The sequence below is a fragment of the Camponotus floridanus genome, unplaced genomic scaffold, assembly GCF_003227725.1.
Source record: "Camponotus floridanus strain SB8 unplaced genomic scaffold, Cflo_v7.5 scaffold11, whole genome shotgun sequence".
In the NCBI taxonomy this organism is placed as follows: Eukaryota; Metazoa; Arthropoda; class Insecta; order Hymenoptera; family Formicidae; genus Camponotus; species Camponotus floridanus.
In genome coordinates, this window is record NW_020229226.1 from 901,091 (window position 1) to 925,520 (window position 24,430).

At 35.6% G+C, this 24,430-nt stretch overlaps 1 protein-coding gene and 1 long non-coding RNA gene across 4 annotated transcripts in view; one reads left to right on the top strand and one right to left on the bottom strand.

Moving 5' to 3' along the window:
- Positions 1 to 17,554, bottom strand: part of LOC105254408 (irregular chiasm C-roughest protein) — a 192,558-nt gene extending 175,004 nt beyond the window's left edge. For 2 of the 3 annotated variants that reach the window (XM_025413832.1, XM_025413827.1), the window contains exon 1: positions 17,214 to 17,553. In XM_025413832.1, the coding sequence (XP_025269617.1) occupies positions 17,214 to 17,353 (140 nt within the window). In that variant the 5' untranslated portion in view covers positions 17,354 to 17,553. Of the gene's footprint in view, positions 1 to 17,213 lie in introns of all 3 variants that reach the window. The other variant, XM_025413841.1, reaches the window with a different exon arrangement.
- Positions 17,555 to 18,503: 949 nt separating this feature from the next.
- The window catches only part of LOC112639530, an 89,609-nt gene continuing 83,682 nt past the window's right edge, over positions 18,504 to 24,430 (top strand). The window contains exon 1 of the long non-coding RNA XR_003123556.1: positions 18,504 to 18,571. This is a non-coding gene — a long non-coding RNA (uncharacterized LOC112639530). The remainder of the gene's footprint in view (positions 18,572 to 24,430) is intronic.

A 24,430-nucleotide genomic window follows, 5' to 3' on the forward strand; every position in this document is an offset into this window, starting at 1 on the left:
GTCTTGTCTTGGATCTTGTGCAACCCTACCTCGCTGGCACGACAAGAGGAACGACTTTTGTGCGACTTTTGTCCCGACAAATAAATAATTATGTTAGTCGTATCGAGAGTAGCAGCAGAAATGCAAATTAAGGTACGCGTCTTTTTGCTAGAAAAAAGGCGCTGCACAAATTTAAAAATGTTTCGTTCATGTCATTCATATTAAACTGCTTCCCACGTGAAATAACGTCTGGAGAGCGAAAAATTATCCTCAACAAGAAGCAGTATTAAGACAGCTTCTCTTTTTCTCTTCTTAAAAAATGTACTGTTTACTCCAACTCTGCGGCTTCCTGAAATAGCCTGGCCTCGTTACGTGTATTTATAATCATATATCGCACAAGAGTGGACGGACAATTTTGCGGTGAACTTTGAATTTTAGCACAAAGCGAGTAAACGAGGAAATTATAAGCATTTATTAAGAAAATGGAGATGACCGGATACGCGGGGGCGACAATAACTGCGCCCCCGAGAGAGCGAGACAGGGAGGGAGATATATATATATATCAATGCAAAAGCCTTCTTCCACTATGTCGAGACGAGAATAATTCAGTGTCACGTTCGGGGTGGAGGCTACCGAGAGGAGAAGAGGAGAAGGCTATATCGCGGCTATTTTACATTCTGTATTTCCCGGTTCGTTATTTATGCAAACCACCGGAATATACGATGAGAAAATGTATGTTTATGTAAATCGAGCGCACAAACGTTTACTTATGTTTCAAACAGAATCTTAATCTTTAACTCGTCTCCTTTTCTCCTCCCCCACCCTCGTCATCTTCCCTCCGTCCCTCTCCTTCCTCCCCCTCCTCCATTCTCTCTCTCTCTCCCTCTCTCTCTCTCTCTCTCTCTCATATACCACCCCGGATATCCGCGCTGCGTTTGCGCTGTGCTCGCGGCGTTTGATAACCAAACTGCATTACGGAAGGAATTACACCGAATCGCTACTCCTACCCCGTTTTCGATCGATGTCGGCACGGTCACTTGGCACTAACTGCCACTAAATATCGTTACCCGACGATGTTGCGATGCCCCGGTGTGTTGCGACGAGGGATAATATCCGGCAAGCTACGCGAGTAACGCGCGCTCGCTCGACTCGGCCACCCGATGGATAATTAATTTATTCGGATTTTCGACTGCCGGGGAGAGCCTCGCGCTCTCCCTCCCCCCCGTGCTCCCCCCCCCCGCGGGGTGCATTTATATCCATTTCTTAGCGAGAGCCACCCTTCCTACCCCCCCTCCCCGGGCCAACCGGGGGGTTCCTTGGCGCGTATCTCGCCCGCCACTCCTATGCATAACTCACAATTAGTCTCTTCTAATGACGGCATTTTCCTAAGCGCCCCCGCACAATGCGTCTTTATCCAGCTATCGCGCGCGAACTTTCGCGAATAATGGCCATTGTAATAACGGATCTCCAGTTTAGCGTGTATTTACATTGTGCTTTTCTTTTTTTTCCCCTCCTCTCTCTCTCTCTCTCTCTCTCTCTCTCTCTCTCTCTCTCTCTCTCTCTCTATCTATCTATCTATCTATCTATCTCTCTATCTTTCTTTCTTTTTCCTTTTCGTTTGAATTCTACGAATATCGTTTTACATTATTATTATAAAGGGAGCTCTTGAATACGTATTCCGCGCTGCGTAAATAAAACGCGATTTTACGCCACGTACAAAAACAAATTCCATTTCGACGAATTTAATTTTCACGAGAAAGCCCGAGATCCAGCGCGCGCGCGCGCCCAAAGGATAATAAAAAAACGTCATTCTTAAGTCGTATTAAAACGTTGCCCCGGTAAGGGATGAGTCTACAGGTATAATTACAAACATGTTTTACGTAGAAAAGAGTGCGGATTCCAAAAGGTGCAGCTTTAATTGAATCACTGAGAAAAATTGAATCACTGAGAAAAAATTTGATTGTACCAACAAGACGTATTTGATTGAAGGCATTTTGGTTAAATCAAACAAGAATTTCTAGTTATCATGATAAGATTTACACTCGATTTTTTATAACTAGAACGTTTAGTAGATTTTACTATAAGGATTTGATTAGTATTTTCTGGTTGGATCTATAAAATTTCTTATTATATTAATTTCTTTGCTTGCCACTAGGCGACGAATCTCTCTTAACTTAACTTATATTTAATATTTGCCATGAAATGTATACAGGGTGGCCTCGAACGTTCCAGCCAGACTTCGAAATCTTATAGGAAATTTAATTCTGAAAAAAAAATTTCCTATAAACATGAGTCGAAAAATGCTTCCTTAAGAAGTTATCGCTCAAAAACCTTTGATGAAGGAAGAGCAAAAGGTGAAAAGAAAATGAAATAAAAAGAAAATGAAACTAAATAAATTTCTTGAAAAAAACGATAAAGATAAGAAATAAAAATCTTTTTCTTTTATGAAAATAAAATAATTTTTCTTTTTAAATAATATTTTATTAATAGTAGAAAATGAATAAAGACGTTTTTCAAGAAATTTATTTAGTTTCATTTTCTTTTATTTCATTTTCTTTTTATTTCATTTTCTTTTCATCTTTTGCTCTTCCTTCATTAGAGGTTTTTGAGCGATAACTTCTTAAGGAAGCATTTTTCGACTCATGTTTATCGGAAATTTTTTGTTCAGAATTAAATTTCCTATAAGATCTCAAAGTCTGGCTGGTACGTTCGGGGCCACCCTGTATAAAGAACTAGTATTAACATTAAATCCAAAGTATTTTTTTTTTCTTACGAGCAGTAGTGCCAGAAAGAGGACGCTAGCTCTCTGATTGCGTGTATTTGAGCTGCATCCTCTTCTTGCATCACTGTTCATCAGTTTAATTTCTAACAAACTGAACTTAAAAAAATAATTTATTCAATAATCTGGATTGAATTTATCCAATAATCTTGTTGGAATTGAGAATATTAAACAGACTTTTGAGATTAGATGGAAAAAATTTTAGACGACTTGGTGCCGGCGAGTTTAATATTATTAACCAGAAAATTTGGTAAATTTAACAGGAAGAAATTAGTCAGATTCATCTGGTAATTCCTACAAGAATTCTGGTTCGTCCATTTTCCAACAGACATACTGGTTGAATCTACCAGGATTCTAATTAATGCAACCAGATTTTTTTCTCAGTGATTAAATGAAACGAATCGTAAAGAATGAACGCGCGATTATGCATATCAATTATCCTCCCCCGCCACAAAGATAAGGGGATGTTTAACGCGACGTTTCGCGATCGGCTCAAAAGTGCCCGAGTCTATCTACCCCCAAAGTTCAAGATAAATAGCGCGCTTATGTAACATCTACTCGGTAATAGGCGAGCATACTCCCGGGCGATTAATCATTTTTCGCATATATACATCGCGGTTAATCTTCTATTTAGCGGACCCTCCTCGTAATTCGAACGATGTTTTTCCGCGTAATTGCGGGCAATCATTCTTGTTAGAGCCCGGGCCCTAGGCAGCGGCACCAGCTAAGAAGAACGGAAACAAGAGGCACGAGAGGCGAAATACGGTGCGAATACCTGCCGTGCTTTAATCATCAGCGTTAATTAAAATAATGCTTACGAGATAATTACTTTGTGGCCAGACAAAGTGATGGACGACCGTGCCGACTATAACGCTATTCGTGCGGTCAACGTTGGCGCGAGCGGAGGAAAGAGAGGAGAGGAAATATAACGTGGCCCGACCGCGAGGGGTGTTTGGTATTCGCAAATTAATCGATTAGAATTAATTGTTCCCAATTGAAATACCACTGGCTTGCGCGCGGCATTCTTTTTTCAGCGGAGCCACCGCGCGCGGGAAATTGTTCATTTGGCCCCGGTTAGCGTTTTCCAAAGCGTTCTTTGTAAACGGCGTCAATTTATCGTCGAATAAACATTACCGTAATTGCATCACCAGAGCAAACGAAACTTTCAAAAAATTCACGTAGATTCACGCTCGCAGAGCTGTTGCTCCCTTTACAGCTCTATCTACGGAGAAATTTATATCGTACCATCCGTATTCCTCCGAGGGAAGAAACTCAAGAAAGAAAAAAGTCGTTTGGTCGATATTACAAAATGTGCTTTTTATCGAGTCACGCACTGAGAAAAATCGTTTGATTGTATCAACAAGACGTATATGATTGAAGGCATTTTGGTTGAATCAAACAAGAATTTCTAGTTATCATAAATTATGATAAAACTCGATTTTTTTATAACTAGAACGTTTAATAGATTTTACTATAAAGATTTGGTTAGTATTTTCTGGTTGGATCTATCAAATTTCTTGTTACATTAATTTCTTTGCTTGCTTCTTAACTTAACTCGTATTCAATATTTGTTATGATGTATACTGGGTGGCCCCGAACGTTCCAGCCAGACTTTGAGATCTTATAGGAAATTTAATTCTGAACAAAAAATTTCCTATAAACATGAGTTCGAAAAATGCTTCCTTAAGAAGTTATTCCTCAAAAACCTCTGAAGGAAGAGCAAAAGGTGAAAAGAAAATGAAATAAAAAGAAAATAAAACTAAATAAATTTCTTGAAAAAAACGATATACATAAAAAATAAAAATCTTTTTCTTTTATGAAAATAAAATAATTTTTTTTTAATAATATTTTAGTAATGATAGAAAATGAATAAAGACGTTTTTCAAGAAATTTATTTAGTTTCATTTTCTTTTTATTTCATTTTCTTTTCATCTTTTGCTCTTCCTTCATCAGAGGTTTTGAGCGATAACTTCTTAAAGAAGCATTTTTCGACTTTTGAGATTAGATGGAAAAAATTTTAGACGACTTAGTGCCGGCGAGTTTAGTATTATTAACCAGAAAATTTGGTAAATTTAACAGAAGAATTAATCAGATTCATCTGATAATTCCTACAAGAATTCTAGTTCGTCCTTTTCCAACATACTGCTTGAATCTACCAGAATTCTAATTAATGAACAATTTCTTTAAAACGAAACTTCCTTAAGAAATTCTCAAAAATCTGAAAAGAAAAAAAAAAAAAAAAAAAAAAAAAAAAAAAAAAAAAAAAAACGATATACATAAAAAATAAAAATCTTTTTCTTTTATGAAAATAAAATAATTTTTTTTTAATAATATTTAGTAATGATAGAAAATGAATAAAGACGTTTTTCAAGAAATTTATTTAGTTTCATTTTCTTTTTATTTCATTTTCTTTTCATCTTTTGCTCTTCCTTCATCAGAGGTTTTTGAGCGATAACTTCTTAAAGAAGCATTTTTCGACTTTTGAGATTAGATGGAAAAAATTTTAGACGACTTAGTGCCGGCGAGTTTAGTATTATTAACCAGAAAATTTGGTAAATTTGACAGGAAGAAATTAATCAGATTCATCTGATAATTCCTACAAGAATTCTAGTTCGTCCCTTTTCCAACATACTGCTTGAATCTACCAGAATTCTAATTAATGCAACCAGATTTTTTTCTCAGTGCGTACAGAGAATGAACAAAATAATGCAAACAGCTGAAAAATAAATATTATATTTGTTTAATAAGATATTGGACCACCATTTGACTTTAATACAGCTTTTGTGCATCGATAAAGGATCGGATTGCGCTGCACAGTATCAATGAATGAACCTCGAAATAATTTCGCGAGAGAAGGATCCGTTTTCATGAAGCATTAAATAATTTTCAAATGTATTTAATACTATTTATTTAATTTAATGCCTCTGCTGCCTGTACGCTCCTCCTAGTACTTTGAAACTCCGGGATGTACCTGCACAAGGGCAATGTACAGAGGATTGCTAGCGGCGAAATCACGCTGACATTGCACCGTTCGCAGAAAACTTTCTCGTCTCTAGATGAAATGAACTTCACAACTCGCTATTACCCCTATCTCTTACCGCCGTCCATGTTTAACGGTAAATTCAGGGCTACACGCACGGCCTACTTGTGCAAAACCGTATTCATTGTTTGAGCATTGATTTAACAATCGTGTCGGGAGAAGCAAATAATCCAATTTCTGTATAACGGCAAAATTTTCGCTCTCTTGCTTCATTCCGCTGGGTATAAAGCTATATAAACTTGTTTAATTTTATTTTACGCTTTCTCGCCTTTACAGACGAGCCAACCGCACCTTTTATCAAGCTTGGGACTGACAACCTTAAAACTTTCACAACAATGGGTCTTCCCGCCTGCCCGATATTTTATGAAATAAACGCGTGTGGAAGGAATCCGAGGAATGGACTGCGCTTTAATTAAATTAATTGTATTATCAGGCTTTTGCGCGCGAGATTTAATATCGAAAATAAAAGAATTAGCGCGGCTGATAAAGTTTTTTCATCAAATTTTTGCTACCCGGAAGGAAGTTCAAAGTACCAAGAGCTTTTCAAAGAACTTTAGCTCATTTATAGTATACGTAGTCTTGAAGGAAATATGTGAAAGAAACGAAGCGACTCTGGTTTCACAGTTTTTTAGAAGGGAAATGAAGAGATAAAGTTGGTAAAGGACTCCCCTTTCATCTACCGTTTCTCTTTGATGGATTTACGAAACCGTCCCTTAACAACAATGTTAGATTAAAAAACGCGGGGATTTCGTCAATTAAGAGATTCAAACAGATAAAGCCCAACTTTTATTTCATTTTAATTGAACATTTTCTAATTATAATTCGGATTTGACTTTAGGGAGTTGGACGCGAAGGATATTTAAGAGGAATGTGTTACGGAAAGATATTAAAATCGAAGTGCTGTTGGAAATCAAATTTTCGCCGCGATAAAAATTTGAATTCGGGATAAAAAATTAATTCAGGTGGCATAAATTTAATCCAAGAATTTATAGACGAGGGAAAATTCGAGGAGAGCTCATATAAATATGCCATACATATTAATTGCTTTTTAATTTTAATTTACAAATTATGCCATGTATTTTATTAATTGATCCACGACATATTATTACCCAAATATATATATTGGAAAATTAAAGTCCCCCTCGTTTATCGTCCTCGCGATTACGCGAGACGCGATACAATCCAGGCCAGGATTCCTCGAAAGGGCGAGAATCTCGACGATTAATAAACCTTCCCTCGCGAGGTGAAAATTGCTCGCGACGACCTTTATCGCTGCCCGATGAGGCACGATTTTATTATCTCGCCCTCGAAAATTTGTCGTAAAGGCCCTTTTATCCGCCGTTGTACGAACTGTCGCGCCGTAAACAATCGCCGCGTAGATTACGGATTTTTACGCGACGACTTCAGCCTTTTTCCATCGAAGCCTTGATTTATTGCATTACACTTGGTACTGACGCTTACACTACCGTCGGCCCCTTCAGGCAACTCGGGGTGAGTTTTATTTACTTTTAGCGAATCGATCGACCGCGAGGGTTTAGCGGAGGAGGGGTGGCGGGGGAGGGGGAGGCGCCGGCGGCGGCGGAGGAGGAGGAAGAGGAGAGAGAGAGAGAGAGAGACTAGGTGGTTGCTGCTCGCCAACCCCCTGGCGAAGCGAGCTTACGTGGTCCCGGTAGCTTGGCCTTCTCGCGTTCTTCTAACATTACGTATATCATCGGCCACTTTCCTCTAATCGTGAATTTACGCCGACAGATCGGCCCGAGGATCCGCACGATTCTCTTTCATCGTAATGCTTTACGAATCGACACGTGTAAAAACACCTTCGTTCGAAATATCGCGCGAATCGATCGGCTCTTCTCTTGCATCGCTCCCCTTCCTTCTCTGTCGTACGCTTGAATTTCAAGGTCTTCAGCCGTGAATAAAAGATGAAAATCTTTCCGTTTGCGCTTTATGACTTGATGTCGCTATAAATGTTTCATCCCTTTATTGAATAGATATTTATTATCATATTTTTCATCGCTCTTTATGAATATACATTATACAAATAATACATGTATATTTTATAAACTATAAAACGTTCGCGGGATTATAATAGGATATTAATAATGATGAGTCATAATTAGGGATAAATTATCACAGAATAATGCAGTAATGTGTATTTTAAAAAACACGTTGCAACTTGTTTATTAACGCACACAATATTATCACGTATTATTTCATAAATATGATATTAAACATTTTATGAATTCATATATTTCGCACAAAATAATAAAATTAAAATAATTAATTATCGGGAAATTTTTTCAACCGTTCTTTCCGACTGTTGCAAATAAAAAAGGAACCGTCTACTTCCCCTAAGAGAAATTTTCTTCGACTTAGCATATCTTCGAACCGGAAAGGGAAATTGCTCAGAACTTTTGTTTGCAATTGAATCGATTCCAGCCATAAGTATTAACTCTGGCGAGAGTTCGGGACAGCTTTCCAAGAATTCCATCGATAATCTTTCTTACGGGTCGAAATTGAGCTTGATACAAAGGGAAAGGTTATTGCCAATTTTCGTATAATAAAAACGTGAAATTGGATGATATAAGGTTTAAAATTCTCTTTCATCAACATAACTTGCTTTCCTTTTCGTATCAAAACTCGAAAATTCGGAAAGGAAAGAAACCACCTGACCTAACCGAAAAAAAAACACCTAACCTGGCCGAAAGAAATTATAATAATAAAATATTAATTGCGTTTGAAAACCGACTGTATCTATCATGGAGATTTTTCTCCCAATATAAATCACAATATTTCAATATATCAAATGTTTCATCGCGAGATAATTTACATAGTTAAACGAGAATTAACAAAAATGAGGACACAAATGTTGTTAATATCGCGGTAGCGCAACAACTATGCTCTGACGATTACACGATCTGAATTATTCACAATACAATGCGAGCGTAATTCGATCACACATGCTGTACATTTTATCAAGAATTAATTTTCATTCGGAGAACCATAATTAATAACAATCTGTAAATAATGAGCAACAATAGCGAGAAAATAGTAATGCACCGAACGGAATACAAGCCGGTTATTGATTATCATCGATAATGGTGTAAATAGAAGGAAAATTTAAATTCAAGGGGTTGAGGGGTAATATGTCAAATCGCACGCGAGAAAGTTATGCGAGATATGTTTGTACGTGGCACACATTCATTCAAATTGCACGTCACACATTATTAACGTCACACATCACAGACACGGTGGGAAAAAAATGCAGAAAATACTAAAACGCATCATAAATGCATTTCAATGAAAATTATTATATAACTGTAAATGAAAATTATATTTTAGTTATATTTTAGTTGCATTTTAGTTATATTTTAAATTACAGTTATATTTTAATTTTACTTATTTTATCGTTATATTTTTAATTATTATAGTTTTATTTTTAATTATTTTAATTATTTTATTTCATAGTTATTTTTTATTAATTATAGTTGTATATAATTGCAAATAAAAATTATTATACATATAACTATATATCGAAATCGCGTTAAATAATTGCGCGCAGGTTAAACCTTTCGGATAAATCTTTTCAAATTGTTGGACATTTTTCTTCATTTTCGTCTTTTTTTTTTCACGTATGGGCATCAGCTGGCCGCACCAGGTGCGCGCCAACGTGACGCGAGAAGATTCGAAATGACAGGGGCAATCAAACGTTCCATCGCCAACAAACCGTGCGATATTAAACTAAGATTTCTATCCGCTCTACAGGATTCACACTTCCCGGTTCGAGTGGGTCCTGTTATTCTTTCGTGCCACACACATTGTTTTCCTAACGCACTTTCCACTAACCTACGAATCTGAGCCCGTATGCACGGGGTGTGAATATTAAATCGCATTACTCGTCCTCTCGCTTTAAATTAAAATAAATGCGCGAATAATCTGGCCAAAAATCTCGCAATCGTGCACTGAGAAAAATCGTTTGATTATACCAATAAGACGTATATGATTGAAGCATTTTGATTAAATGAAACAAGAATTTCTAGTTATCATGATGAGACTCGATTTTTTATAACTAGAACGTTCAATAGATTTTACTATAAGGATTTGATTAATATTTTCTGGTTGGATCTATAAAATTTCTTGTTACATTAATCTTTGCTTGCTTCTTAACTTAACTCGTATTCAATATTTGCCATGAAATGTATATAAAGAACTAATATTAACGTTAAATCCAAAGTATATTTTTTTCTCTTACGAGCAGTAATGCCAGAAACAGGACGCTAACTCTCTGATTGTGTGTGTTTGAGCTGCATCCTCTTCTTGCATCACTGTTTATCAGTTTAGTTTCTAACAAACTGAATTTAAAATAATTTATTCAATAATCTGGATTGAATTTGTCCAATAATCTTGTTGAAATTCAGAATATTAAACAGACTTTTGAGATTAGATGAAAAAAATTTTAGACGACTTGGTGTTAGCGAGTTTAATATTATTAACCAGAAAATTTGGTAAATTTGACAGGAAGAAATTAATCAGATTCATCTGGTAATTCCTATAAGAATTCTGCACTGAGAAAAATCCTTTGATTGTACCAACAAGACGTATATGATTGAAGGCATTTTGATTAAATGAAACAAGAATTTCTAGTTATCATGATGAGACTCGATTTTTTATAACTAGAACGTTCAATAGATTTTACTGTCAAGATTTGATTAATATTTTCTGGTTGGGTCTATAAAATTTCTTGTTACATTAATTTCTTTGCTTGCTTTTTAACTTAACTCGCATCAAATCGTATTCAATGTTTGCCATGAAATGTATATAAAGAACTAATATTAACGTTAAATCCAAAGTATATTTTTTTCTCTTACGAGCAGTAATGCCATAAACAGGACGCTAGCTCTCTGATTGTGTGTGTTTGAGCTGCATCCTCTTCTCGCATCACTGTTTATCAGTTTAATTTCTAACAAACCGAATTTAAAATAATTTATTCAATAATCTGGATTGAATTTATCCAATAATCTTGTTGGAATTCAGAATATTAAACAGACTTTTGAGATTAGATGAAAAAAATTTTAGACGACTTGGTGCTGGCGAATTTAGTATCATTAACCAGAAAATTTGGTAAATTTAACAGGAAGAAATTAATCAGATTCATCTGGTAATTCCTACAAGAATTCTGGTTCCATTTTCCAACAGACATACTGCTTGAATCTATCAGAATTCTAATTGATACAACCAGATTTTTTTCTCAGTGTGCGCTATCTTTTGCGAGATTTCGCAATTTTTCTCCCTCCCTGCTTCCCGTGATGCTGAGGGGCGATCTCCCTACGGCTTTGAACTTATAAAACCTTGGAAAATTGAAGTTTCCGTACTATTAAGTGGAATTAACCTTCCCGGTGAGAATCTTAAGATTCCGATTGCACCAACTTGGCGCGTACCAGCGTGCAACTTTGCGGCGGAACTCATTGCGGCATTCAGTCCGCAATTTAGATTTCTCATTAAACGTTGAAAATCACACACCGATGGATGCACGCGAGTTAACCGTAGACCCGCTCCTAGACTCGTGCTCGCGCGCTCCGACTTAATTATTAGGGGTTGTTAGCTTATCGTGTAACATACATGTATAAGGTACACAGAAAGTAATGACAGAGAACGCGTGTCCGAGCTATCGTTGTAATCTGTAATCATTATCCTGACAACTGCGGATACTCGACATGTTTTGCTTAGATATTCCACAAAGTGTATTTAGTATTTGATATAATCAAGCTAAAATTATAATATAAATATTTTAGTAGCAAAGCGAATCGAGATATTTTCTTCACCTTCTTCATGCATTCAAATGTAAATTTTTTTTAAAGTCACGATTGAGGGAGATAAATTTCTCATTTTTTGCACAATGCTTGGAATTAATTTGCGACATTGTTTTATGTATAAGGTCGTCTGAATGCAAACATTTAAATATCCGCTACGGAGGTGTTGCAATAGGTACGTCCCGCATACAAACGAGCTAAGAAGGCTGCAAGGCTGTTAATAAATTCTGTTTAAATTTGCGAGAGCTAATTGATCTCGCGCCGCAAATTTATGAGATCTCATGTTATCGCCCAAATATTTATTTACCAGAAAACAATAAAAGACAATGAACATATCCGCCTAAAATAATTTATATTCCCTTCAGTGATAAAGACGAATAGCCGAGTATAGAGACATTAACCGAACATGAAGCTTGTGTACATATTAGAAACTATATCCGTGTGAAATAGCGGTGTACCAAATATTACATTAGCTACTCCTCCTCCCAAACACCTCTAACGTACATAAGATTTGCATTAAAAGAGATAGGGTTATCATATATATTTATTACAAGTACGCTGAAGAGAAAATATACACCTCCTGTAAAGAGCGTATATATGAGCAACGGTACTTTATTTGGGATCTTTCTCTTCCGTTATATAATCTTCTAAAGTATATTATCCTAATTATGTGAATTGTTCAAGTACAATTGATACTGTAAACTGATATTGCGAATATTGATATTACATCGTCAATAAACATTGTAACATTTGCATTTATCGATCGTACTCGATTACACTCGATATACATAATTTTTAGCGAGAATCTGTCAAAATTAATCTGCTTACAGCGTTCAACAAATTGAAACTTATATGTTACGCGTATCAAAATATATTATAAATAGTTATACAAGTAATAAAAATTCAATATCTGTTTTCGAATTTTAAAATATTATATTAATATTTTATATTTTTCTTCCTGTTCGACCCTTTTTTAAGCCCATCTATTTTTTGATTTTCGTTGAAAGTATCAATGTGCACCGTTCAAAATAAAATTCACAATAAAATTAAAATAAAAAAAATATTCAAAAAGACTAATGTGAACCACCAGCGTTGTTTTTCGATGCAAATTAAGGTTCAGAGTACGAATCAAGAAGGCAAATTAACATATGAAATATTATTCTTACAAAGGATATGAAATATCAAAGTTCAAATCAAAATTCAAAATAAAACCGCAGACGTTTCGATCCTTTCCGGATCATTTTCAATGCCAAATCTCATGTTATATTATAAATTTCCCTATTATTGTCTTTGAAATAAAATTTCTCCCTATTATTATCTTTGAAATAATTTTTTATTGTCTTTGAAATAATTTTCGAAAATCGTATGACAGCGATTTGACATTATGACATTATTGTATCGAACACTTTATTGATTGCGATTTTTTTCTATTTATTTTGTACGTTCTTTTTGTGATTTGACATTAAAAATGATCCGGAGAGGATCGAAACGTCTGTTTTATTTTGAATTTTAATTTGATGGTACCTCATATCCTTTGTAAGAATAATATTTGATATGTTTTTAAGTAAGTTTTTATTGATTCTTACAAACCACTTTAATAATTTTTTTAATTTATAAAAAAGATTAATATATACATTACAATATTATAATATTTCAATATTTCAATATTACAATTTTACAACATTTTCAACGTTTCACAAATGTATTTGCAAATTGAACAAATTAAAATTAATGAGAAGAATTCACGTACATGTATACGCCAGCGGTATAAAGTCTTCCCTCCTACAACCGCGATGGTCGATCCCAAGAAAAAAGGAGCGAAAAAAACTTAATCTAAACATCTACTACCGCCCTTTACGTTGATTCGTCGCACATTTTTGCCGACATCAACAACAAATCCCTTTTCTCATTAATAGTACGTCGGCCATTAACTCGGCCATTTATCATCGGCCCATGGGGCGATCTAAAGCGCATCTCTCGGACCTTGGTCTAGCGCCATATTTATAGTACGCGTATCTGTATCGATCGCGTATATTTCTTTACAGGTAACGGCATTTAATTTCATCGCGTGTCACTTAATCCTCCGTCTGGCGTACGGGTCCATTAGACCCGCACCTGTTTCAGAAACAATGTGGCAATCAATTACAAACATATACATATACATATACATATATATATATATATATATATATATATATATATATATTTAATGTAGAGAGAATAAAGTCTCAATTTTTCTAACACGTGTTTAAAATGTCATTTATGTTTATATAAAATATTAAACCTACGAAGGCTATATATATATATATATATAAATATATTATATGTATAAAGCTTTCGTAGGTTTAATATTTTATATAAACATAAACGACATTTTAAACACGTATTAGAAAAATTGAGATTTTATTCTCTCTACATTAAATATGTATTGAATAATGTATCGTACAATTTTTCAGATAAAATATAAATTATTTAGGTCGCAATTACTTTATATAATTTAGACACGATGTAAATAATTAAGTTAATTAATTTATATAATTTCGTATAATTTTATATAAAATATTATCTTATTAATATCAATTATTATATTAAAATAAACATATATGCGTGCACGCACAACATTGAGCTTTCGAGTGTATCGGATGTTCGTTTCGACACGACGCAAAAGATCGCGCATCAACGGCTTACATTATGCGTGGGTGTCTGATCTATTTGCCGAAATTCTCGCGAGAACCCTCGTGCGTCAGCTAAAATCGTATATATTCGCGACAAGTGCGGAATATTGATCTCGTGAATATTTTAAGGCGTCGAACGCGCGCATACACGCGCCACGGACGCGGAAACCGATGTCACTGGGATCTCCATAGATTATTCCGCAGCGTGGCAAATGCGAGCAGCGTCGCACGCACATGTACAATGTATACGTACGACGTGCATTTCACGTTAGACTCGCGGGATCGAAAGTCACCGCGCGCATTTAATCGCGGCGCGATAAAAGTATTCGATTTATTTACTTAGAAAAATATAGCAAATTTTATTTTGTCGTTTAAATCGATATTCATCGATTGGAATGATTGGCTTATAGTTCGTAAAAGTATATCGCGAATATGATCATTGAAAATTTCTCGAGAAACTTATCTTCGAAAAGAACATGTATAGTTGCTTTGTTGACAGTTTAGAAATTTTTTGTTATTTTGTTATATGTATATATATATATATATATATATATATATATAATGCAAACCCTTATATTCATTTTTATAAAATAGAATGGGCTTTAATCGCGGCGCGATAGAAGTATTCAATTTATTTACTTAGAAAAATATAGCAAATTTTTTTTGTCGTTAAATCGCGATATTCATCGATTGAAATGATTGGTTTATAGTTCGTAAAAGTATATCGCGAATATGATCATTGAAAATTTCTCGAGAAACTTATCTTCGAAAAGAACATGTATAGTTGCTTTGTTGACAGTTTAGAAATTTTTTGTTATTTTGTTATATGTATATATATAATGCAAACCCTTATATATTCATTTTTATAAAATAGAATGGGTTTATTGTTTAATATAGATTTACAGTGAATATTTAAAAGAGTATATTCTGAATGATATATCATGTGTTTAATTACAATATGATAATTAAAAAGGGATGTTCTTATGAAACCTCTCTTCAAAGAGGACCTTGTGTAATTATTTTGTTGATAGTTTATAAAATAGAAAATTTTTTGTTATCGTGTATATACAATGCAAATCACGCACGCACATGTACAATGTATACGTACGACGTGCATTTCACGTTAGACTCGCGGGATCGAAAGTCACCGTTCGCATTTAATCGCGGCGCGATAAAGGTATTCGATTTATCTACTTAGAAAAATATAGCCAATTTTTTTTGTCGTTAAATCGCGATATTCATCGATTGGAATGATTGGCTTATAGTTCGTAAAAGTATATCGCGAATATGATCGTTGAAAATTTCTTGAGAGACTTGTCTTCGAAAAGAACATGTATAGTTGCTTTGTTGACAGTTTAGAAATTTTTTGTTATTGTGTATATGTATATATACAATGCAAACCCTTATATATTCATTTTTATAAAATAGAATGGGTTTATTGTTTAATATACATTTACAGTGAATATTTAAAAGAGTATATTCTGAATGATATATCATGTGTTTAATTACAATATGATAATTAAAAAGGGATGTTCTTATGAAACCTCTCTTCAAAGAGGACCTTGTGTAATTATTTTGTTGATAGTTTATAAAATAGAAAATTTTTTGTTATCGTGTATATACAATGCAAATCACGCACGCACATGTACAATGTATACGTACGACGTGCATTTCACGTTAGACTCGCGGGATCGAAAGTCACCGTTCGCATTTAATCGCGGCGCGATAAAGGTATTCGATTTATCTACTTAGAAAAATATAGCCAATTTTTTTTGTCGTTAAATCGCGATATTCATCGATTGGAATGATTGGCTTATAGTTCGTAAAAGTATATCGCGAATATGATCGTTGAAAATTTCTTGAGAGACTTGTCTTCGAAAAGAACATGTATAGTTGCTTTGTTGACAGTTTAGAAATTTTTTGTTATTGTGTATATGTATATATACAATGCAAACCCTTATATATTCATTTTTATAAAATAGAATGGGTTTATTGTTTAATATACATTTACAATGAATATTTAAAAGAGTATATTCTGAATAATATATCATGTGTTTAATAACGATATGATAATTAAAAAGGGATGTTTTTATGAAACCTCTCTTCAAAGAGGACCTTGTGTAATTATTTTGTTGATAGTTTATAAAATAGAAAATTTTTTGTTATCGTGTATATACAATGCAAATCATCATATATATTTGTTTTTGCAGAATATACTGAGAAAAAAACTGTAAACTTGACCAAATATTTTCAATTAATTATTATTTTTTTAATTAAAATATTTAAATATTTAAATTTAAAAAAAAGTAATTAAATTAAATTAAATACGACACATTTTAAATCTAACACTCTCCCTTAAATAACATGACAGTTATTTAACTTAAATATTTTAATTTATTTATTTAACTTAAATATTTTAATTTAAAAAAATAATATAATTAGTTGAAAATATTTAATCAAGTTTACAATTTTTTCTCTCAATGTAGAATGAATTCATTTTTTACACATTATAATATATATATTCCGAAGTATATATTCTGAATAATATATATATATATATATATATATATATATATAATGTGTGTGTGTTTCATAACAATATCGTTAAAAAGTATGCATGCATGCGTTCCTTTTACACGTTTAAGGGAAACGATCATGAATTTGACGTTTGACACATGATATGCGACAATCTACGCGCGCTAAATTCAATGATACGAAAACAAATAAACGTTCTCTCCTCCGATCAATCTTATTTAGATTTAATCTTCCAACGATGCATTTTTTCGCGTCCAAAAGTAACCGACTTCCCTTATCCTCGCGCTCGATTTTCCGTTATCATAAATCTCGCCATTTAAACGAGACGCTGATTAATCGAGCGATTAATTTCGTCCGATCGTGATCGTTTCTCAAAACGTAAGGCATGTTGTTACCTCGTTATCGTGCATCCGGCGGATTCCACGGCATCCCCGATACCATCGATCGCCGATCGTCGCATCCTCCGCGCTGATTCCGGAGCGAAATCCGTATCGAGCGCACTGGAGTATCCGGCCATCGTAGCTCCGATTTCCATGGAGGAGAGCACTATACCGACATATCCCTTCGGTGAAGGAATTTCGCCGAACGGAGCAAGACGGAGAACCACTGACGTGTACGTGTATATATATTTATATATATATATATATATATGTATAATATCCCGCGCACACAAACAAAAACACCACCCCTTTCGCGACCGAGGAGACGCGAATGATCCGCGCGGGTCAACTGTCACACGTGTTACACACAGCACACTCGCGGCGGGGGCGGGGGCGGGGGGGAGGGGGGATAGGAGGAAGAGTCACGCACCCTCGGTCGTTTCTCCTTCGACTCCGAAGACGTGTCTCCGATCCATCCGCGACGTCCGATGTGCGCCAGCCGCGCGCGCCCCGCGTCGGCCCCTTTGCCTCCTCGCACTTTCTCACAACTTCAGCGACATCGGCGAACGCACCACTTACAGCGTGTCCGCTCGACGCACGAGGGCGGGATGGTATCGTCAGGACGAGATCGAAGCACCCACGGCCGCGAGTCCTCTCGACGGCGCGCGTCGCTCACCCCGCGGCATCACGACCGCGACGCGACATGTACATCTGGCCGCGGTCCTCTCGTCGGGGGTTGCTTCTCTCGGGGATCGTAATCAGACGAGCGACGTCCCTTCCGCGGATTAGACTCTTCCGGAGCCTGGAACGAACCTGAATTCGAACCTCCGGATTCGGAAAAGAGGGAAAGAAAAAGAAAGAGAGAGAGAGAGAGAGAGAGAGGAGAGAGAACGCGCGCTGCTCGTCGACGTCGCCGACGTTTTCCTCGAGGGCGAGGATGGCTAACGAGGGGTGAAACGAGACGGGAATCGCGTCGCGCTCTTCGCATCCGACCCGCACGGCAGACAGCACGATACTACCGACGGTCCGTACGCTCCGCGTAATTCCATCCCCACCCCGCGCCGCGCGCCAGGCTCCCTCCACCACCGGCGCCGTTGCTACACGCGTCCCTTACCCCCTCCACGGTAATGGGCACGCACCGAGAGCTATCCGGAGCGTGACACACGCTTACGCGCCTCTGGAGGGGGTTACGGTCGCGTGGCGGCGGCCGGCCGGGTGGGGATGCGGAGCGGAGTAAAGTTGGCGGCGATAGCGGCGCCGCCGAGCGGCACATGCGCGCGCCGCGCGCGACCGTACATCGCCATTGCCGCTCGTCGCCGTTGTTGCCGCTCGTCGTTTCGTAGCGTAGCGTCGAGTCCTCGTGAAAATCTACGGTAAGTGCATGCGTATGTACCTACGCGTACAAACGAAGGCCGCGAGAAAGAGGCAGGGAGAGGGAGAGAGAGTGCAGGGACCTCTCTTCTGCGACGCGCTGGAGATGCCGAGGCTAAACGCGGCTACGTGACTTCTGTCCGGCCCGAGGCGGGAGAGAATGCATTAGAGGAGAGGGGGAGGGGGCGAATTACACGGCGCGCATCGGAAAAGAATCCGCGCGACTTTCTCGGAGTTTTACCGCGAGATAGATTATGAGTTATCGTACGGTATAAAGTGTAATAATAATAATAGCGTGGAATAGCGTCCCGATACATGCCCGAGAGTACACGTATACACAGGGTGTTTCTTAATAAGAGTGAAAAATTTTAGGAGATGATTCTTCGTCGAAAATTAAGGGGGATTTTTCGTGCAAACATGAAAAAGTTGTAATAAAAGATTGATTAGGAGTTGCTAGTTTCAGCCCCTTATAACAATACGGGACGGCTGAAAAATATATTAATAAATAACCTTTTTACTTTTAGTAGAAAATATTCTAATATTTCATTTCCTTAACTTATTTGAAATTTGGAAAAAAAATAAAGGCCTAATTTTTACCCCTATTTTTGGATTTTTTCGTAGTTATTAAGAAACACCCTGTATATGCTATATATCGGGCGTTGTTTGCAGTTTCCTGCACTCTTCTCTATTTGAAGAATTTCAACGCGATAAAATATCTATCAGATTTTATATTTTCCAACAACGGTGTTTTAATATAAGCGAATGTTTGGGGCTAAAAGACGACGTATTATTTTTTGATAGCTGAATCAATGGCTCGAAACAATATTTATCAATCAAACACGCGTTTCTCTTGTTTAAATAAAGCCCCAGTAATTATAAATTAGACACCTATAGTATTCAGCTGCGTTCATTGATGTTATTGCATTGTTGTGCAATTATTTGGAACGTTATGATATTAAACTCGACGCGTTTAAATATTTAACATTCGTGGCATTTGACTTGAATGGAATTTCAATCTCGCTCCGCGCTCAAATACATCGTATTATATAATAAATACGGGTCGAGTCGCGCGAGAGCGATTTTCGAGAACGCGTCCAAGAAAAGACAGGACGAGGGATGCATCTATTTATGGAGCGTCCGCTCATTTATCGCGCAGGAAATGCACGCGCATACTTGTATATGCGCCAGAGAGATTGGTCGAAGCTGCAAAGAAGTGCGAGCAGAAGAGAGGCAAGCTTATACAATGCTTTCTCGACAATGCGACCCGCGTAAACGCTTCTTAATCTCAATCTCTTCAGAGAAATATCGACACACATGTGTATACTTTTACAGTGTGTCTATTCTCTGCAAAAACATGATTTCTTTTGCACCTGGAAGTCGGAAAATTCTCATGGAATTTTATTGAGACTCGAAAAAAAATTTTTTTAAATTTTTCTCTTGTCATTTTGCTTTTATATTCTAGGTAAACTATTGATAAAAGCCACAAGTTGTATTTAAAATATATTATCAATATATATTTATATATATTGAATGTCTTAATAAAATTTTGAATAAGCAGTAAATATTTTCTATTAATTTGTACTGATAAAGAAATGAAAATGTGTTATGTGCGAGTGAAAAATGTTTATCTTACCAAAGTTACTAATTTATTAATTTTTTTTCAACACAAAATTTGCAAATTTAATACTTAAATGACTCTGTGTTTTTCCTTTGCATGAATGAAAAATATTAGAAAAAACGCACACAATAAACAAAGTTATTTTAGAAAGTTGAAAAAAATCTTTTCAATATTTTTCCTTTACCTAAAATTTTGAATAAAAATAGTTTTGAAAAATCAGAGAATTTAAGGAAATCTTTACAAGATTTAAATAGACGCTCCATTTAATATCTAAATTTCCTTTACATATAATTAATTTTACACACAATTAGCTACATATGCGTGCATCATTTTTTTAAAAAATTTAAAAAGATTCTTTTTTTCTGTTTTATTTAATAATTATATATATTTATAATTATTTAATAATTATTTATATTATATATTTCGAATAAATGTATAATATTGTATAAGACAAAATAATTTTTTCCGACTTTAATAAATTCGTCTCTAAAGAGATTAAACGTCTTGTGAAATCATCGTAACGTGTAGAAAGCAAAACAAATTTTTGTTCAGCATTTTTTTTCGAAAAAAAAAGAGGTACAAAAATTATTATATATCGCGGTTCAATTTCTACGCGTTTAACGCACAGTTGACACGCATGTCAGGGGAAAAAATATAACTACATTTTTCACGTGATACGTGAAATACTCTTTTGTATTCAATATATTTCTTTGCAATATAACGAAATGCATTGTCGATCCTTTTTGTTCGTTGCCGAAAATGACAGAAGCGTTACACGCAAATCCGCCATCAGTTTTAACGTTTCACGAATGCTAAACGAAATGGTACATTAACATTTGCGTTAAGAACGAACGTTATTAAGCCAATTCAATCGCGAGGATAATTCGGAATAAATCTTTCAGACGTTTAATAAAGAATTTGGAGCACGAAGCAATATATAGAGTGAGAAGAGGTGGCGTGTCTTACTCGACGCCGCCGACAATGATAACGGAACACGACAGCCCCGGCTATTACGTGCCTCCTCGAGAAAATATCGCATCGCGATCCCGAAAGCCTCCCATTGAAATTTTAATTTTGTATATCATGCTAACGACGCGCGTGTGGGTGGATTCACACGTATACGTCCCACATACACGGAATACTTTCTCGTTCTGCGAAAAGTATACATATGTATGTATCTACTCTTTAAATTATTCATTAAGATATATCCTTCGCGCGATTGATCAAGATTTTATCGCGTCGATGATACATCGAGATAAGCGCGGTGCTCATCGAACGAAAATGCCGATCGGTCGATGAGATTCATTAATTTTATTTTTTTCACGCGAAAATATGAATTAAAGATACCTCACAGATACCAGAATAAAAACAAATGAAAATTTCAACCTTTCTGTCTCAAGTCGCGAGCCGCAAATCGCGAGTTTATTCAAAAGTGCCATCGCGTCTGACGCAGTAGACTAATAATTAATTTACTCGACTGAATAAATTACTACGCTGATTATCACTTCTGACGTCGGCGGGCGACGACGCGGATCAGGAGCGAGGTTGGAGAAAGAATTATGAAAGGAAACGCGCGGTCTACGGCACGCTTCTCTCTGTCTTTCTCTCTCTCTCTCTCTTCTCTTTTTTTTTTTTTTTTTTTTTTTTTTTCTCTCTCTCTCTCTCTCGTTCGCTCGTTCCTCTCCATCCTCGAACTTTGGGGGCTTGGAGAATTTGGGATATGGGCTGCGTAGTCTTGCGCGCGAGAGGCATCTCATTCGACACCACAGACGGTAATAACGAGAGCGCCCGGCGGCGCGAGGCTACGTGCTTCCTCCAGAGAATATTAATCCGTAATGCTGGAGCTCGGTCTGAATCTTCCAGCTCCTCCTATATCAGATACGAGGAGGAAAGCAAGAGAGAGAGAGAGAGAGAGAGAGAGAGAGAGAGAGAGAGAGAGGCTTTTTCCTTAGGAAACCGAAACTTTTACGGGTGACGCAAATCTCACGGGCTGTTTCTAAAAACAACTCCGCGTCGGCCATTCGTCCGCCTCGTTTATACGACTTTGAATTTTTTTTTTTAAACAATTGTTAGGGTTGCACGAGACACCAAGATTAGTCTTGATATTGTCTTGTCTTGTCTTGAATTTCAAGACAAGATCAAGACAAGATTTTTAATTAGTTATCAAGACAATACCAAGACTAAGACTGTTAAGATTGTTAGTCTTGTCAAGATTATTGGTTCTCAAAGAAACTAAAATACTTATATTTGTAAATGAAAAAAAATCACTATATACCAATTTAAAAAAATGTTATTCAATAAAAACATTTATATTGATAAATTTAAAAACATTTAATATTAATACAATATAACATTTTTATAAATTAGAAATCAAACTCGCAAATTTTAGACATTAAAGAATATTTCACCCAGGAATTGATGCACCTTACTTTTAAAGATTTACTTTGTAATCTGGTTTTATTTTTTGACATAGAGTTTCTATTGAGAAAAGTCTTTCTACTGGCACGGATGAGGCAGTTGAACTTAAAATGTATCGAGCCATTTTTGACAATATGGGACAAATATGAATCTGATTTTTTTATCACTCCAAAATATTTATATCTGCACATTCCCTTGGAGCCTGTAAATAATTATTAATTTCTGTTTTCCATGAAACAGTAAATGTTTTTTTGTAAATAGACGGCATTTATATCGATTACATAGTAATAATTAAAACATAATACAATAGTAATAATTAATTCAAATTATATTACAAAAATTATGTTAAATATTATTTAAATAATTTCTTAATATTAGATAAAAAATTGTTAATACAATCGAGACAAGACAATACAAGACGAGATTTTTGCTACCAATATTCACTCAAGACCAAGACAAGATTTAAATTTTTGAAAATTTTCAACACGAATACAATATTTTTACGAATATTGTCTTGTCTTGGGTCTTGTGTGCAACCCTAACAATCGTTAATGTTATATAATAGTTATATTCGTTATATAATCGTTATATAATATTGTTATATTCCCTTGGTCGGAATGCGAAGATAAATTCGTAGACGTGAGAGTAAACGAAAAAAGAGAGAAAGAGAGGGGGAATGTTATCCCGTAAACTGTATGACACATTTGACTGTCCTGACCGAACTCCCTTTGTTTGCTCGTTCGTTCGTTCAGATTATACGGATGCGCATTCATGTACGGAGCAGGTGCAGGACCGAAGAGAAGAGCGAACGACCGAACGGATCCGGTTCGGGATAAACGCTACGCGAATCCCCCTTTCTCGTTGGCCTGTTCGTATAATATGGAACTAGCTTAAGTCAGTCGTCGGAGTAGCAAAATTAAAAATAGCTCCCCTTACTTTTGATTTACTTTAAAGAGAAATTATTCCGATTAATCGAAATCTCGTCTCTCAATTGAAAAAAAAAATATCAGTTGTCTTCTTATTTTATTGAACACTAAATAAATAAATAAATGCATAATTAAGTAAATAAACACAATAATGTTATAATTTAATGCTGCCTATAATAATACGCATAATAAATATCGTGTAATTATATAATAACTCAAATATTCAATTACCCTGATATTTGTTTGAATAATTTGTATATAATCATTATTTTGTTTTATTATTTATATAATTACAAAAAAAACGAAAGAACATGAGCACGAGAGCTTTCAAAACATTGAGGGATCCAAACAAAAATTCTATTCGTCTTAAAAATGATCAAATCGTGATTGTTTTAAAGTAGCAAACCAATGAACCGTGTGAAATGCTACGTAATTATCCGGAAGTAATGCTTCGCAAGCGGAACGCCTCCGCAGTCGCTGTTGGCTTAATCGGGATGGCTTCCCTTTTTTTAATTCCGCATAATATTTGCTCCGGGAACCACCCCTTCTTCAAGGAAATTTGCATTAACCAAAAGACACGATGTAGACACGGTGCGCGACATCTTTTTATACAAAATTATTTACTTTTTTAAATAATAAAATTCCCGTGAATTTTTTTCATATTAAAAAAATTGTATAAATTATGGCAGAAATATACCTTAATTCAAGCTAATCACTTTTAATTTAGAGAGATATTTCGTTTTATTAATCTTCTGAAATTTGACTTCGTATATTTTAACCCTAAATAAATATATACGAGTATCGAGCACTTGTTTTCATTTATTTACTTTGTTGGAATATTTGATTTCGATTCATTTTAAAAATTAAGAAAATAATCAAGAAAAAAAAAGATTCGCTTC